This window comes from Cyprinodon variegatus, unplaced genomic scaffold, assembly GCF_000732505.1.
Source record: "Cyprinodon variegatus isolate N-32 unplaced genomic scaffold, C_variegatus-1.0 Scaffold644, whole genome shotgun sequence".
NCBI lineage: Eukaryota > Metazoa > Chordata > Actinopteri > Cyprinodontiformes > Cyprinodontidae > Cyprinodon > Cyprinodon variegatus.
In genome coordinates this window covers 21,659-40,028 of record NW_015151097.1, presented here as the reverse complement: position 1 = coordinate 40,028, position 18,370 = coordinate 21,659, and the positions used below count along the sequence as shown (strand labels likewise).

Sequence of the window (18,370 nt, the reverse complement as noted above, 5' to 3'; positions counted from 1 at the left end):
CCTTGAAGATGATTGGTCCCCACTATGCTTCCAGCTTTTAATTATTAGTTGGACAGTTCTTAACCCAATATTAGTAGTGTCTGAATTCTCTTTAGATGTTTTCTCTGCTTGATGCATGCCAATGATTTGACCCTTCTCAAACAGACAAACATCTTCTCCACGACCATGGGAAGTATGGTTGTTTAGGAAATGGGAAGCAAGTCATTGCACCAGTTGGAGTTAAATAACTTGTTGCCAGCTGAAAGATAATCGCCCATGCAGTAATTATCCAATAGGAGGCTCGTACCTATCTGCTTAGTTGAATCCAGGTGGTGACTTATTTTTTTGGCCAGGCAGTGTATTTCATCATATCCATATCATATTGTCCAGCCATTTTCTTTTGCAAGATTTTAGTCAAGCTGGGTTCCGCTTTGAACTGCACCTCCACGAAGCCCGTTCAGCATCCAGAGTCCATTTTAAATGTCTTCAAATTCACGTCCCCGCCTGCTGCCCAGGCAGCGTAAGCAGTGGTTGCGCTATGTCTGATTTTCACTCAGATGACCCCGATTCAACCCTCCTCCATCTCTTTCTGCACCATCATAGCCAAGCTCCATCGGGCTCTTCAATGGTGCTTCTTCAACCTCGTCCCTATCAGAGTGTAATTCCTCCCGAACTCTTACTGGATTCCCCGTCACATCTCAACTGGTCCGGCAGAAAACCGCCATGTTGAGCCTGGTTCTGCCAAAGTTTTCTTCCCAAACGGGAGTTTTCCTCTCCACTGTCGCTTCATGCTTTCTCATCATGAACAGGTTCATGCAAGCCTGTGTTTATCCAAGGACCTCTATCTTCCAGGTCCCTGAGTGAAGCACTAGTATTACATCACACAGTCCACTGGATCTCACCAAAACAGCTCAAGCAGATCGTCTTGCCAACCAGCAGTCTATGGACTGAACCAACTTACGGTAATATATCTCCACTCCATAACCAGTTTCAGGCCTGGGGAAAACATCAATTTTCTCATTCATCTGCTTATGCGTATTAAAGTAAAATTCAGCGCTAATGTTTCCTGCCGAGGTCTGAGCACCAAAGTCTTAAAATAACTGTATCAATAAATTCTTTCTTTCTGTGTGAGTTTTTCAGATTGAATGCTATTTTACTTAGTGCTAAAGAAATATCAAGACTTTGTAAAGTTGTTGCTGCTACTTAGTCTCTCCATTTAGTACACTGCAAAAACTGATCTATAAAATTCAGTTAATATTCCATAAGATAAGAAGAAGCAGTAGGTAAATAAGATGATCTGCCAATGGAAAGAGAATTTTACCCTTAAATATAGCATGTATGGATATTATGCACTTGAAATGAGATAATGGAGTTTTTTTTTTCTTATTTCAAATTAAATTTTCTCATTCATCTGGCAAAGTGTATTAATTCCCTGTTTAAAACAAGATAAAATATAATTCTTCAAAAAAACTTTGATTGTGATCGTGACTTTTACATTTGCATAATAGGATATTTCTGCTATTTTGTAATGTCACCCAAACAAGTAAATTGCAGAAAAAATGAAATTTTACAACAAAAGCTGAAATTTAACAATTTAATTTTGCTAGACAAGAAAACAATAGACAAGTTCAAAAACAAGCCTCCATGGGCATCTTTGTAAAATTCTTCTGCAAGAATGAAATCTATAATGTTCTTATGTATTTGTTTATCGTAAGTCAACCCTAAACATTTCATATGTCTGTAGGTTTATTAATGACGACACCTTGACCCTCGCAACATGACCACTGCTCTATGACAGCTCAGAACGCTGCGTACAGTAATTCTCTCAGATGTAAAAATCAACATTTCTTTTCCAAATAAAAAAACATACACCTAGATGGAGAACCAGAAGGCTACGTGCACATCAGCAGTGCAGCAATGGTGTGCTGAATGGAGAGCCTCCCTCTCTCTCTGTTCTGTACTAATGTGGCACAACAAGCCCTTTGTCCTACCTCTAAAACTCCATCTCTCCCCTTTTCCCCTTCAATCTTCCAGTTTTTTCACCCCATCCATCCCCCTTTTTTTCCTGCTGACAGATCGCTCAGGACCTTTCCTTTCCCCTGTGATTGGCTTTGACCCCCTTTTCACCCACATGCAGGAGATTAACTCTCTCTCTGCTGACTCTGCAGCTCCCCATCAGCTTTAAACATACAATCCTGCTGGTATTTGACTGCAGCGAGCAAAAATGTGCACAAGACTGACTGAAAAATGCTCTTGTTCTTATCATTTTCTTTTTCAGAGGGATTTTTTTTTCTAAATTCTTCAATGTGTTAATTTCATGCAAATCAAATTTTAACACCCAACGCCACACCGAATTCCAGTTCTCTCATTAGTTAGACTTTGAAATGTATTATGCTAGTTCTTTGTGTAAAAAAAAGACAATTTTATCTTAGATATTCAAACTTTAATCTTGTTAGTCATTAAATTGTTCCAATTTTAATTAACTGAGTATTTTTGCCTTCCTCCATTAGCAATGGTTATATTGTAAATTAGCACTGTTTTAAGTTCTACATTAGACAGTTTCCAACTGCAACTTCTCCTTCTAATGGTGAATTTTATGCAGTATGGCTTCTTTTTTTTGCTTCAAAACAGTAAGTGTCTGGATCTTTGCTCTGATGACTGGCTTAATGGTTCATTCCATTCATCTCCGCCCAGTTTCTAATCACTGTTCATCTTTTCCACCTAGTCCTGCCTATATTTAAACTGTTTGCTCCTAGTCATCAGTGCCAGATTATTTGAGCCTTCAGTGTGAGTTCTCCTGTTTGTTGTTCTGATTGCCTGCTCCTGACCAGTTCTGCCTCCAGACCTTTGAGCCTGCCTGCTCCTGTTCTGGATCTGTCTGCTTGACCTTTTTTTGGACTCCTGCTGGTTTCTGCCTGTGGACTGAACCTGGATCTGCCTCCTGACTTCGACTTGGATTTCCACATCGGTATATCTTCGGATCTCTGATTTTCTGGCGTGGACTCCTGTTAACCTCTTCGACGTCGGCTTTGGCTCCGTCTTCTGGAAACTCCTGCCATCCTTTGTTTGCGTGGGTCTGCTCATCAGCCAGTTCAGCAGCCTTCTAGGTTTCGGCTCCTGGAATTCTCTGGGCGGTGTTCGCCGTGCGGTGTTGTTAGCCATCCAGCTGGATTCTACTCTTTCTTCTGGGCACAGACTGAACTCAAAAACCAGGTTACTGATTCACAAGCTTGTAATCGTCCTCTGTCAGTTTTACATGGTCACTAACCTGAGTTTTCCTGCCACAGATTCCAGCTTTTGACGCCCAAGCTGCTGAGTTGCAGATCCAATATCAGTAATAAATGCTTTTGTTAATCACATCTATCTGTCTGCTTCGAATTCTGGGTCCTTAGTTCTGAGTCTGGGTTCTTCTGTTTTGTAAAATGGGATATTGTATTGTATTTTTTTATACTTATTATATTTTATCATTATATATATATAAAAAAAAAACATTAGAACTATAAATTTACAGTCATATGTTTATATTTACTGTTTTCATATTTATTTATTTAATTTTTTTACTATTTTTCAAGGCTGCACAAAAAAAATTGTCCAGAGAGCTGTTCCAAACAAAATTTCTTTTTGTTTTACACTTGTGTAAACAAAATGACGAATAAAATCTGTCTAAGACTAATTCTAGGAGTCTTGACAAAGATAAGTTTTCAGTTCAATAAAGTGGTCTTTAAAGGCTTTAAGCTGTTCCAAAGGTTCTCCTAAAGATTTTATCTATAAGAAAGGTCAAAAAAGATCAGACCGAATGAAAAGGAAAGGAAAGTCTTGTAATTAACCAACTGTTAAGAGACAAATACATTAAGGATTTGACACAGACGTTAAACACAAGGCCACTGGACAAATCTGGTCCATCCCATCATTTTATCTGGCCTTGAGCCAAAGAGGGATCTCATATCATAAGGTCTCTACTTTAATCATTTTTTAAAAGTGCATGAAAAATGCTTAATATATGGTAGTAAAATAATAACAGGGCACTCTGCTTTTTGTAAATAAAACAATGAAATCAAAGTTTCATTTATAATTCAACTGAATGTTATTAATCTCACACTGGAGAAATAACCTCTGCATTTGACCCATCTCCTTGGGAGGCAGTGGGCTGCCACTCTGCAGCACCCAGGGAGCAGTGTGGGGTTAAGGGTATTGCTCAGGAAAACCCAGAGTGGTAGTCTGTGGGAGTGGGGCTTGAACTCAGAACCTCTGGGTGCCAAGCGCAATAAACTAACCACTAGGCCGCCACTCCAGTCACTCTTTTTACAATGCTGCAACTGGATAAGATTATATAGTGGGAAAACTATTTTGCATCTATTCCTCTTTTCCTCCATTTTTAAACTTGGATGTGAGCTTGTTTTTTGTTTTTTTTATTATGTTGCTCAAAATTATTCTCTTAGGCTGCAAGCCTGCTAGATAAGGCAAGGTGTGAGCTTCTGTTACTGATATTCTGATCCAGATGTTCCATTATGTTATTTTCAAAAAATGAATTATAAATTATGTTAGTATACCCTTCCAAGAAGAGATAATTAGTACGAGTAAAAAAACGGCAAGATCTTTTTTCAAATATGTCTTTTATATTTTTCTCTATATCAAAACAGGCTAGAGGATCAAGCCTACACTAATAAAATGAATCTGTTTTCTTTAAACAGTTTAATTTCCAGACAAACAAGTTCTGAAAGTTAATATTTAATAGTTAAATTACAGTCATATGTTATCTAACAGAATCATTAGTGGCAGCTGATGATTCTAAAGGCTTTGAGGCTCTAATCAGCCATGCACACATACACACATCACATACGCACACTTAGGTGCTAACACAAATTCACACACCTTTCCTCATCAAAGAAACAAATCCAGAAGCTCAAACAACCCAAACATTGCAGTAGGTGTTGCATAATGTAAAGCTAATTTGCAGAACACTATAAAAGTAGGTCAAGCTACCTTCCTTGTTTGTTAATTGATTTAAACACTGATGGTATTTATTATCTAAATTACATCTTTTCTTAGATTATATTTATGATATCAGGTATAGATGTTGGTTTGATCAACAGCTCTGTATGAATCTGAGTCTAAGAGGTGAAAAAAAATCTAACAAAATAAATTGATAAACAAAAAAAGATAGTTTTGATTGTGTAGACAAAGACTAGAGAATAATGTTCATGTATGATTTATTGGACAAACAAAATCTATGACATCTGTGTTTATGAATAATCTGTCAGTCAAAAGCTGTAGGATTAACAATGCTGCGCCCCATCCTGTGCTTATTTGGTATCTTCCTGAGAGTAACTCAAGCATGTTGAACGACTTGAGCTCCAGCTGAATACCTTAAAATGGGTAAGGACACTTAAGCCATGGAGGAAATGTATCAGCAGTTATAGTTAGTGCTATTCAATTAGTGCTGGCAGTCAGGAGGAAGCTAGGACCAGGGAGCAGGATTCCTAGCACCAATTTGTTTAGCATAGGACCTCCTGGTGTCCCTCTGCCTCCAGCAGGCTTACGAACCCCATCCTGACTATATAGGCAAAAATCACAGAGTGAAAAGAAAACATTATTTCTTCTCATGTACTCTGTTTGGGGTTTTATAACTAAGAGCCTCAGCTGTTCGCTATATGTAACTCTTGTTTAGTGTAGTCCCAATTTAACCAGCAAGTATATGTGTCCACCATGTAATGTCATCAATAAGACAGAAGGCTGTCTGGATTGAGCACTGCAGTGTGGAGCTCCTTTCCTGTCATGGATAGTGTTATCACTGTTGACCCCATGAAAGGTGAAGGGATACGAGCTACGAACACATGGTAGGAGGTAGAATTTGAGCTATTCGGATGGATTCCTGTGCCAGGTGGTCAAACACACTGAGAGGTATTATAGAGACAGAATGCGGTTAATGTTGTCATAAACATCCCATGGCAGCAAATTAAGGCACATTGTGCTTCAATTCCTACAACATTACAGTCCCTTAACCTTCATGCCAAAACTAAGTTGGTTGCTTTAACATTAGTTCATTAGACTTCTGTCTGCACTGGTTGTTTCCAAACCTATACAGTCACAACAGAAAGACCTGATTATGGCAGCACAGGAGCAGGCTTTGGACAACAGAGGCCCAGATCTACCAGGCAAGATCCCAGGAGCAGGCTATGCTAAGAGGCGCCAGAGACAATCCACCATCTCACAGCAGGGTGTAAAAGAATACTTTAAATGACATAACTAAGTGGCTGGTATAGTGTACAGAAACCTATGTGCAGAATGCAGGGCACCCCCAGGTCAGAATGGGAGCCTCCTCCCAAGGAGGTTGAGAATAACAGAGCTAAGATGCTCTAAGACCTCTAGATACAAACTGACAAAATGTTTGTGGCCAACCAACCGGATATTGTGAATGTTGATAAGCAAGTAGAGGATGACCGTATTGATTGACCGGGCCATCCCAAATGATGGATAGTTCAGGAACAGAGAACACGAAAAATGAGAAAAATACGAAGGCCTTAGGGAAGAATTCTGGAAAGCCTGGAAGGTGAAAGTGACTGTAGAACCCGAGGTCATTGGAGCACCAGGGGCAGTTCCAGGAACAGTTAAGATACTGCAAAGAACCTGCAAGCTCCCAGGTTTCTGGTAGAGGATCCAAGCTGGAGATGAGGGAACCACTCAGCCCACCCAGGAGTTCGAGGGCTGTGAGAGCAGTGTTTTAGATATATCCTCATAATCATGGCTGTTGTTGTTCTGCTTGGTTGGGCTTGGATCAGGTTTGGTTTTTTTATTGTGCAGTTATCCTGACAGGACGGCCTTTGTACTGCACTCAACCTGTGCAGTTTTGGCTTCAGAGTAGCAAACAGCAAAAGTTCATGCCTTCTAATTTAGCAAGTCACCGATTAAAAATAGTTCATCACACTGAATTTCAGTGCTGTGTTATTGCCAGAGATCTAATAGCAACGATGTGATAGCAAAGGTGAGAGAAAAAGCTTTATGAAACTTTTATTCTGTCACACCTGACTGTAACTTACAAATGTATGACCAGCAACGTTAATCAAGCTGAAATATTTTCTTAAATGTTGGAAACTGAACGTTTTTTCACTGGACTTCATTCTGTGTTTTTACTTTCTTTCTCCAGACTCTGGAATGTTAGTTTGCATTGAAATGAAAACGTTTCTTTTATCTCAAGGAGGAGTTCAGACCACTGAGGAACAGTTCAGGCCTTTGCCTCTCATGATGACTCTGGTTTAGTAGTGGCTTCGTTCACCCTACATGTGCCGATACGTCTGCAGTGGCTCTTGGAGCACAGACTACAGTTCACTACTTCTGAAACTCAATCAATATCTTGGATTAAATGGGCTTCACTTTTGCTGTTTTCTGTCATACTTTTTCCCTCCATTCAATTTTTCCCTGAGTTGATTGGATAAAGAACTTGATGGATACAGAATTTGGTGAACAGCCAGGGTCTATATCACTCTCTGCTGGATACAGTAACTGTTAATCATACAAGCTTTTGTTTGTTTTTATTATTTGTTTTATTTATGAAGATTTTTGTTGCAGCTGAAATAGAAATTTTCTTTTTCTCCATTTTAAAATGAATTTTTATACTGCACTATGAATTGTCTTCCTACTGAAATGTGCTATTTGTCTTGCCGAGCTTCTTTGTAATTACACATGCCAAAATATACACATAAGAAGGCCAAAAAATGAAAGAAAAATATTCCTTAAGCTGTAATGATAATTGAAATTTATATTACAGTATTTGTTTTCTTATTCTTTTGTTATGTTTTCTTCAAGAACGGCCTCTTTTCTAAGTAGCTGCTAGCTCTTCTGCAGGGAAGATATTCACTACTGATTGCAACTCCACAAGACGTAGGCTGTGTCCCAATATCTGCCCTAATCACTAGGGCACTATGTAGTGGTTAATCCATTTTAAATTAGTGTCTAAACATCTAGTGGATGAAAAAGTAGTGGACTAAAAATTTCCCACAATGCACCTTGAAAAGTAGGTATCATCTCTGGTCACTAGACGAGCAGATATATCTCAGAATGCTGAATTTTGTCGCCATAGGCTTTCTCTACCTGACAGCATCAACAAATAACAAAGATGGCACAGGCAGTGTGCGGGGAGCCAGAGTCACGTGACCAATGAGAAGCAAAATGTAAAGATCATCTAATTCGGTTAACTGAGTTCACTATAAACCCACTTATATAGTCCCTGCTCTACGTAGTGATTGAGGGATTTAGGGGTTAGGGTGGATGTTCGGGCACAGACTTAGTTTCAAAGATTTGACACAACGAGTGAAAGTCATGGCAAGTGGTGCAAAGGGAAGACCACACAGGGAGGCTATGTTGTCCTTAAAACAGCCATCCAGAGTTCAATTTCAGATGTCAAGATCTATTATTGCATGTTTTCCCCCTTCCATTTCACATTCTGGATAAAACAAGAAGACAACTGAAAACATGTTCTGTATGTGATAGCTCTTAAATAGATAAAGATAAACTGCACACTCCATAAAATGCAGTAACATGCTCTCTGTTTTTTTGTAATTTAATTTATTTAGCTCTATGAATGACTGGACTGGAGCATGGTGGCCAACAAATATTAGTTATATTTTTATGGGGAGATATGGATCATACCACAGGACAATGCGTACGTTGAGTGGAAATATGTAGCAACAGAAATTAAGCAGGTGTAAAAAAAAAAAATTTAAAAATCGAAGAAATTGGTAAATGTGCTATTTAGATCTTGAGTTGCTAATCATATGTGATCTTATCAAATGGATATTTTTATGTGTAAATTCTAGTATTTTCAAGACAATAATGGAAAATATACAAAACCAAATTATTATTGATTTTTTTTTATTTTTATGTAAACATGAAGCCAATATTAATAGGAGGTAATGTTTATTTTTAGCTGCATATTTAATTGATCTCCTAATGGCCCAGCAGATAAAAAAATCGCTTTGGAAAAGCAAATCTTGGTTCTTGCAAGTTATCCACCATTATGTAGGTATGTCTGTCTTGTTTTTCTCAAAATTGCACACGATAGACATACCTACAATAATGATGGATAACTTGGTTCTTGCAAGTTATGCAACATGAATGTAGATATGACTATCTTGTGCAATTTTGATCAAAACAAGACAGCTTTAAAAGAAGGTGGTCTGAGAGTCATGTATCACCATCATTGTGGATATGATTTATTTAAAAATAATTTGATAAGGCTAATATATTAAATAGGTAATGCTAGATATGTTTTTGTTTACATTATGATTGCCTCGGCCCAGCCCAAAAATGGAGGCAAGCCGAACCAGGAGTATGCCTTGAATGGGCGGTCCAGCCCTGGCTCCACCTCACATTCAGAACAGCATCTTAAATCTCAGGCAGTGATCATATTAAGCCTTAAAATTATATATTTATCATTACATTTAGTAATCTATTGATAAACATATTATTCACATATACAAAAGTTAGCAAATCCAAGGGATAAAGATTTAATGCTACAGACAAAGTGAATAGAAATAACATTAATTTAAGAAGAGATGGGTGAGATGGTTCGTACCTTCCAGTCGCCTGGTGGCATCAGCTGCTCAGGGTTTTCCTGGTCAGGGAGAAAAGCACATAAAACATAAAAACTATTACATTAGAATGAGAAAAGTTGATTTGACTTTAGATACGGAGTGGGGCATCTATCATTGTAGAGCGGTGAAAGCAGTGATCTGTAGGTCCAAAAATGAAAAAAAAAAAAAAACTAGGGGACCTTAGCAGCAAAAAACATGCATATTTATCTACCATCAATTGCTTTCTTAAGGTGCAGAAAGAGTATATCATGCCTTTTAAATATTAGCCCCATAAAGTATTTGGATGTTTTAGCCTTCTCTTGCTTGTAAAAATGGAATTGTACTCAATGAGAGTTTCGGGTTTACCAAAAAGAATTACACAAAATACTTTTTTAATTCAAATGAAAATAGATTTTTACCAAAAAATAAGTAAGAAAAGAAAGCTGATGACATCCTAACAAAGCAAATACTTTGTTATTCAAGACACCTGAAGCAACGTTTGCCATGATGTAACTAGAAGGTTCATTCTTTAATGAGGTTAAGAGATTTTCTTTTTTTTTTTTGCTCGGTCATGTAGGGCCTGATCTTCAGATGGTTTGCATCTTAAAAAAGGTGCAAACTTGTTCTTATGCACAAAGCAAATCTTTGAAAAAAAGATGCAAAGTGATTTGCATTTAGAATTCAGCAGACCATTTATTGCATGAGTTCCTTCATCAATACGCAGATCATTTTCTAATGACCAACCTGCACAGATTCATGTGTGGAGGATATGCAAATGTAACATTGACCACGTGCAAAGAGATTTTCCAAATCTGAAACTTAACTTTTCTTGCCACAAAGGATGCCTTGGTACAAAGTCAGACGATGGAGAGATATTCTGTGCGCATGTAAACATATTTGGACTGTCAGAAATGACAAAAGTAGAATGATATTACTAAAGAAAATAAGTCTATGAAGGTGTGTTAAAATTAATCCGCTGAATCTTTATACAATTAAACTAAAAAAATAACTAAACTTAAGTATTGTAAATTTTATGGTATTGTAATTTTTCTTTATCTAGCTTTAACTTCAGTTTTTTTCATAATTTTATGTTTTTTTATTTTTGTTTATACCACTTTAAGAAACGCTACTTATTTGAAGTGCACCATAAATGTTATTTAATATTACTGTTATAATATTTTTAATTAATAATTTTTATCACCTTCATCTCTGTGGCTTAGAACCTCATCTTTCTTTAACGGCCACTCTCAGACTGCCAGTAGAATATGTAATCTGCTCATTTTCATTGTCAGAACTGAACCAGTTCCAACTATAACATACAAGGGCAAACAAATTATTACGCATGCAATTTAGTGCTCGTTATTTGGAGTCTTAGAGTATCAGGCCCTTAGAGTATTAGCGGAAACAGGGCACCTTAATGGGAATTATAATGATCATATCTACAGCAGATAAGTAAAATTATTTTTAAGTGTTGAAAAACTCACCTCAAAAACCTAAAACAATCTTTTTTTTTCCATCTACCTGTCTAATCAATCTAGATCATCTAAATCATCTAGCAAGGAGGGAATAATAGTCTGAATATTTAATATAAAACACTGATAATTTTCAGATATATGTGTGCTAATTGAAATATTTTCTTTTTTTTGTAACAAAATTAGTTCCTAACAAAACTCAGAGAAGTAAAAAGAAGTAAAAGTTAAAAGTGACACCATTTGGGCTGATCCATCTGGAGTCACAGACTAATGCCAAACTGGTGTTATAGACGGAAAAACAACAGCTCTGGTGGAGAACACTGTTAAATGTTCTTAAATTGTTTTACCATTTAATTATTTTTTTCCCCAACATACAAACTTGGCAAAAATTTATACGTTAAAGCAGGGGTGGGCAGTTCCAGTTCCTGAGGGCTACTATTCTAAAACTTTTAGATGTGTCCTTGGTCCAAAACACCTGAATCAAGTAAATAGATGGACTGAAGAAACTGACAGCAGACTGAGGTGCTGATTCAGCTGTTTGATTCAGGTGTGTTTAACCAAGGACAAATCTAGAAGCTGCAGGATAGCAGCCCTCAGAAACTGGAAATTCCCGCCTTAAAGCATGTAACGGAAATTGAGAAGTCAGGACAAAATAATAGTGACACAATATGAGAGTTTAAGGGGTATTAACACTATAAATAAATATAAATAGCAAGTCAAAGCCAAATCAAATGACTAAGACAACTTTCTTGATAGCTCCAAAAAATTTAAATAACATGTTATGAGATCATCTTTCTTAAGCCAGGTTATACAATAGGCCATAACTCAGTGAAATATTGCTCTCAATGTCGCTTTTTGACTCAAAAAATATTTAGATACAATTTTTGAGTAAATTATTATTATCGCTCATTTGAATCTTAAAATGCAGATCAATTAAATATACAATATATAATGTCTATAATTGTCAAATGTTTTTCGGCATTTATTTCATTTCTCACTCAAATGCTAACTTTTCTTATTAACTGATATATTATTAATTCATATCAGTCGGTAATTAACTCTTTTGAAAGACAAGCAGCATAAAAAAATAAAAGCCTTGAAATCTTTCAGGAAATAAGCTCCTACACTTTTTAGCCTGTGACGCCAAAAAATAACCTCTATAAAATACATTTCACTCTATATTTATATATAAATATAGAGTTAAATAATTATACTCATTATTAAAAATATTTGTTTTTTTAAATGACGTTTAATTCATTAGACTATTTTAAAATTAGTTTTTCATTTTTACTGAAAACTTTAGTATGTAATTTTGTTTTTCATAATTAAAAGATACATTAGCTGTAATATTTGAAACAAAGTGAAAAAATAAACTACCGGTACCAAAAAGTACATATATCACGTTGCATTCATTTATTCCTCACCATTCTGCTTTAGGACATTCATTTTGAGATAAAAAACAACAAACAGGACATGCTAAAGAGTAAAAAAACAAGCATGTGTGTTAGCCTCCACCAAAAATAGTTCACTCATAAAAAAAAAAAATCTGAATAAGACAAAAACAACAAAATGAATGGTGTGTGTGTGGGGTTGGACTGCCCTTTTGGAACAGATGGATTGTGTCTGTTTTAGTCATTCACAGCTCTGTATTTCTAAGGTCAGGTGGGAATTTCTGAAGATGCTTCTGAAAGAAGACCTAAAATAATTAACTTACCTCCAAAATGAAGGCAAACGTAAAGTTGTTAATTATAGAAACACAATGTTAAATTTAGTTTGGCAATTATAAGATGATAGAACATGACAGGAAGGGTGATAGTAAGAAGGATAGACCTAGAAAATAGAGACAAGTTAGAAAAAAAGGGTCTGAAGCTGCCCAAACTAAGAAACTGCACAATGAGATAACCCTGAGTGACTTTTTAACTTTTCCAATATGTTGCTTTGTTTCTACCAAATTAGATAGATGTATAAAAAGCAGCATTCTTCCAATTATTTACTGTATGTGTACGAGAATATTCAGATAATCCTTGAAATTGATGTGCAGCTTCTAGCCAACTTCGATCCTTGTGGATTTCATGCAGAAGGTATTTTTTGTTAAAAAAAGGGAAGATGTTAGTAATGACAGTAAGATGGTCGGACCAGCAGGTGGCACTCTTCCCTTGTTTTTTAGTTTCACACCCACAGACTTTATGCAGACAAAGAGGCTTAGTTCAGAGAGGTGTGAGGCTAATGTCTAAGCTACATGGTAAGGTGCCTTTAAGGTGCCTGATCTGTGTCTGCCTTTCTTGGTTCGTTTTGTGACTAAAGATTTAAGCCTAGATTTCAGTCTTTTTCTATTTTTTTCACTTAAAAATACTAAATGTCTTTTTAATACATTTAATAATCTTAATGTAATATCTAGAACTGACTTGTATAAGTGCAGAGAGGACATAAAATCTATAATTCTGTTTGTAATTTCTGTCACTGCTTGCAACATTTTTTCACTACAAGTTGAACCAAATGAAACATGTAAAGCAAAAAGGGTATTAAAGCAATATAATTAAAGTATAAAATCTACCTCAGCTTTGCAAGAAACCAAACTTTAATTTCAAGTATTTTTTCTGTTAGGGTTTTCAGGGTATCTAGCACAGGGAAACCAATTAAATCCCTCAACAAAATGTGTTTCATTTATTATTCCCTGTTTCTTTGTTCTGAGTTACTACTTTACCAAGTCAGCAACTAGATAAAGAATACAATCTAAACATTGTGATATCCTGTAAGGTGAGTGACTGAGCTGCGGCAAAGGTGGCTCTTTTGAAGAGCAGCAGTCACTGATTGGAAACACCTGGTTTGTTTCTTTAGCCTTTTATAAAATAAAAAAATCTAACTGTTTTGCAGAAGGGGAAATAGACATTAGGCATATCCCACCCTTACTTGTTGTTATTGTGTTTTAGTCTAGCCAATTCAACCATTATACATTTTTTGACTTTTTTTCACATGCTTGATTTTTTCACTCAAATTATTTATTTCATCTTTAAAATAAATATTAGCAAATCAGGTCCTCTTGTCCTTTTTCCCTCATTTTGTCACAATCCCAGTGCCAGGATGTGACAAAATGGGGGCTTGTCCAGGATTTGGACCCAGGGCCTCTCACTTATTCTTTAAATGTTCTCTTTTCTGGGCTGTTGCCACTAAAGCAGGCTAAGAGGGATTTAAGTCGTAAGGTCAATCAGATTACAGCTGGACAAGTGTCTTTGTGTTTAGTTTGCACCTAACCTTTTAAAAAGATATTGTTGTAAATAATCAGTAACTAACTTTTTCATTCCGATATGATTCAAATTTACTCTAACTGGATTAGTAAAGTATTAATTTAGTAAATTCAAGTTCATGATATAAAATTGTGTCCTATTACATTTTATTTTTCTATCATGGTTTTTAGAAGTTCCTCTGCAAGTTAACCTAAAAAGGCTTGGTTGTACTTGCATTACATCTGTATAACACTATTTATATTTCATCTACCTTACATAAATATTAGCTAAATAAATTACCAAAAAGATTAATCAAAGGTATATGACATGTAAGATCTTCAGTTCAATTTGTTAAGAAGATAAAGGTAAAGTATAGGCATTTATAGATCAAATGTGAGATTTATGTGTAGGTGTCTGTAAGTTTATGTCAGTTTCTGAAGTAGGAATACCTTTTTTAAGCTAGCAACATTGGCCAGTTGACTCTGCAGGTAATTCATCAAAATAAAATGCCATAATATTTCATTTACAGCTTTTTTCTGCTGAGATCATAGTTTAGTTTTAACTGAGAAATATATAAATTGGTCATCAATTCTCTAAATCAAAATAATTCATTTTAATTTTGGTTCTAAGTTTGTTATTATTTTATCTAAAACGGCTAATTTCCGTGCACTCAGACTCTATAAGGCATGTTAGCATTTAGCTAGTTTACCTATTTAGTGATTCATCTTGAAATGTTTGTTTATGTTTATTTCTACTGCACATCTTCATCTGTTTCTTAAATGCGTTGTGTGTTTGATTTTGTGTTTTGCCAGTCAGATGTTTCTGCTCGTTCTGGTAGTTACCGGGAGGACCCCGCTGGTCCGACGGCGGGTCTGGCGAAGCCAGTGCCGTGCGAAGGCATGCCAGCGGTGAGCGGGGCGACGGGGGGGAGGGGGTTCATTAGGGGGCGCGGGGCTTTCGGGGCACGGGAGTTCCCCCGATGCCTCCTCTCCTTTATCCTGCTGTGTTGCAAAACAACAAGCACAACAAAGTGATTATTGGGCAACAGAGAGGACATACAGGATAGTGACATACAGTCAACACAAACTTGAAGCTCAAGATTAACATTTTCTTTTTCTCATGTTTGCACAACCTCGGTGAGAACAGTGTCCTTTAAAAACCTAATAAACAAACATCTTCCCCTGTTCTTTGCCTTTTCACCAGAAAGGTTAGGCTAAAGATTTACAGACCTTATTTAATTAGAATCAAGGAACAAGTTGTGGATCTTGATCAACTCAAGCAACTGTAAATCACGAAGCCTCTCCAACCATACCTTCCTAAAAGGTGCTTTTAAACCAGAGGCAGTTATGAACAGTTTATTAATTTACAACGATCCACCACACTTTTTTTTTTTTATCATTATATATATATATATATATATATATATATATATATTCTTTTTTTTTTTACATATTACCTGAACAAAGAATTTGTTACACATAGATGATTATTGGTGTTACCAACAATCCCTCACTGCTTTTAAAGTTGACTTATGCTGCAGAGCTACAAATTCTAACGTGGTTTATGGAGGCATCAGGGTGTGTCCTTGAGGAAAATAGGTCATTCACAGAATAAAACAGTGACCAGTCAAGTCATGCAACATGTAACAGGATCAATGGCCTCCAATATTTACCAACAGAGAATTATAATGAGCAGGCTCAATGACCTTTTCAGCAATCAATGGTGGTTAATGAGATCTGTACTAATGGAGAGCATATTCTGTTACTTCTCATTAAAAAAAACTAAGCTCCTTTATTATCTGGATGAATCATATTCTTGACAAAGAATCACACCTTAGTCAGCTTTTAGTAACTGCTTCCCAGTGAAATTAGGGGTAAGGAAAGCAGACAGGATTTGTCATTTATTATAATTACTCTCTGCTGAGTCATTCCTCCATAGGCTTTTTCTGATTATGCCCTAAAATAAGTGAATAATCTGTGCCATTATATTAGATCAAACAACTTTTTTTTTCCTCCACAGTTTCTAACTAACTTCCTTAAGTGTTGTTACAAAGGTTTTAAGATACAATTAGGAATATACTTTTCAGACGTATTCTGTATTTATTGCGTCTTCAAGTCACTTTTCCATCAGAGAATAATCCAACCTTTTTATCGCCTCTGCATCAAATGGTATTGAAGAGCCCTGGATTTAGCCTCAACCTCTACCTGTTGCCTATTCAGTGATAAGTGGACTGGAAAAAGTGACGTTTATGTAATGGCCTCCCTTTTTTTTGTTGTTTCTTCGCCTCTAACAGCTTAAATGAGCTCTCATCTTCTCACAGTGCTTTCATGGTTGGATAGAGTTCATTAATTTTCCTCCTTTGCTGGTAAACAGGCTCATTGCCTAATTGTAAGCCATCACAAATAATGAGCACAAACATCTCTTAATATGCCAGGAGTTTTTAAAAGCCCTTACTAATGGCATACGAATGCCCAGATTGGAAGGACTAATGGCAACAAAAAGCCATGCAAATGATAAAAACGGCACTGACCATGTCTACATCCGTTCCTTTTTGCTCCAGCAGCAGGGGCTTCTCTTCCGTGATCTGCTGCTCCTTCATCCCTGCCATCCTGGACAGCAACCTACAAACACAGAGCAACAGGAAATAAAAGCAATATATTTAGGGTTACTCTCTGTGGCAAAACATATATCAAAAATAAATGATCAGCAATTACCATAAATAACAGTTTTAATCTCATTCTGCACGATGCAAATATTCAGTCTACACTAATGAAGATTCTCCACGGCATGTTGAATACTTAAAAGAGGCTCCAACGGAAAAACTACATCCATCTTCCGACCAAATTAGAAAATAATTATTTGAACACTTGGGGCACTGATAGAATGAAAAGAACATTCAACTTTCATTCCAAGATACTCAATCGATGGAAATGCATTGAAGAACAGCAATAATACATTCTTAAAGTACAGTGTTGTGATGTCATGGCAAACAAAAATAAACATTTCTGGAGATTGCTCATTTAAAACTAATTATCTTCAAAAAAAAAAAGAAGCATTAAAGGACTCATCACTAGGAAATTGGACCTTTATTTGTAAAAAATATGAGTTGCTGGTTTAGGGTTAGGGGTTAAATTCTGGAGAGTGAGCTTGGGTATTTTGTGTGGGCTCGTAGTGAAAATCAAATATGCCCACAAGAGCTGGCTTGAAAGTGTGTTGTGAGCCCTGGAAGCATCCTGACATTAGCCTGCCTGGCTCTCCTGCCTCTGTCCAACTAAAGATTCTGACTATCAGGGACTCATCTGCTGGTCGATAGGTGCTGCTGTTTATTTAATTTTTTACCTATATTTTGTAAGACATCAGGAAATTATGGTAGACAAACTACTGCAAGTCTAATTCTCATGCGTAACAAAAAACAAACAAAAGAAAAGGGTATGAAAGGGGTCAAAATGAGCCCTGTTTTTTTTCCCCAGCTCCTGAAATTGATTTAACATCAATTATAAGTTTATTTCAAATGGATTGTAGGAGTAAAATACTCCTTTAACAAAAGGGACATTGTTACATGTACAGCAACAGGATGGGATTAATTTGATCTCCTTTTATTTGACTCCTCAAAATATGTATTTTGCATGGTGAGGCATTTTTAACACCTTCATTTAACAAGAATCTTCCGTTTCTGGGGAGTTTTCCAAATGATAGATTCCTCTCGCAGTTAGTCAGGCGAGAGGACAGACTAAAAGTAATTCAATCGGAAATACCAAGGGACCAAGTTACTTTGCCTGGAGGAGTGATGCTGGAGCCATGTGCTGGAGCCAGTCTTGAGTTAAATGCTCATCAACAAGTGTCTGGTGGCTGGACTTTTACAGATGGTTTATTTTGAGGGAGTTAAATGGGACCAAGGGAACTGAAACAGAGCCCTGAAACTATAATAGTTAGTAGTTACTGAATGTGTTAATACTGAAATGCATTATTGCATTATTTTCCTTCTATTTTACAGAAATTAGAAGTTTTTAATTTTACATAGAGAAATTATGTACAACAAGACAGTGTGATTTTGAGTTAAATATATCTAAGGACATTTAACCAACCATCACACCATGAATAAATCATAAATCATAAACAATAAATA

The 18,370-nt window shown here is 36.3% G+C and overlaps 1 protein-coding gene across 3 annotated transcripts in view; it reads right to left on the bottom strand.

Annotated features, from left to right (window-relative positions):
- Nucleotides 1–16,877, bottom strand: part of ndrg4 (NDRG family member 4) — a 40,718-nt gene extending 23,841 nt beyond the window's left edge. For 2 of the 3 annotated variants that reach the window (XM_015393486.1, XM_015393488.1), the window contains exons 1-3: nt 16,775–16,877; nt 15,087–15,245; nt 9,551–9,589 (exon numbers count right to left, since the gene is read on the bottom strand). In XM_015393486.1, the coding sequence (XP_015248972.1) occupies nt 9,551–9,589; nt 15,087–15,245; nt 16,775–16,852 (276 nt within the window). In that variant the 5' untranslated portion in view covers nt 16,853–16,877. The remainder of the gene's footprint in view (nt 1–9,550; nt 9,590–15,086; nt 15,246–16,774) is intronic. The other variant, XM_015393487.1, reaches the window with a different exon arrangement.
- Between the last annotated feature and the right edge of the window lie 1,493 nt (nt 16,878–18,370).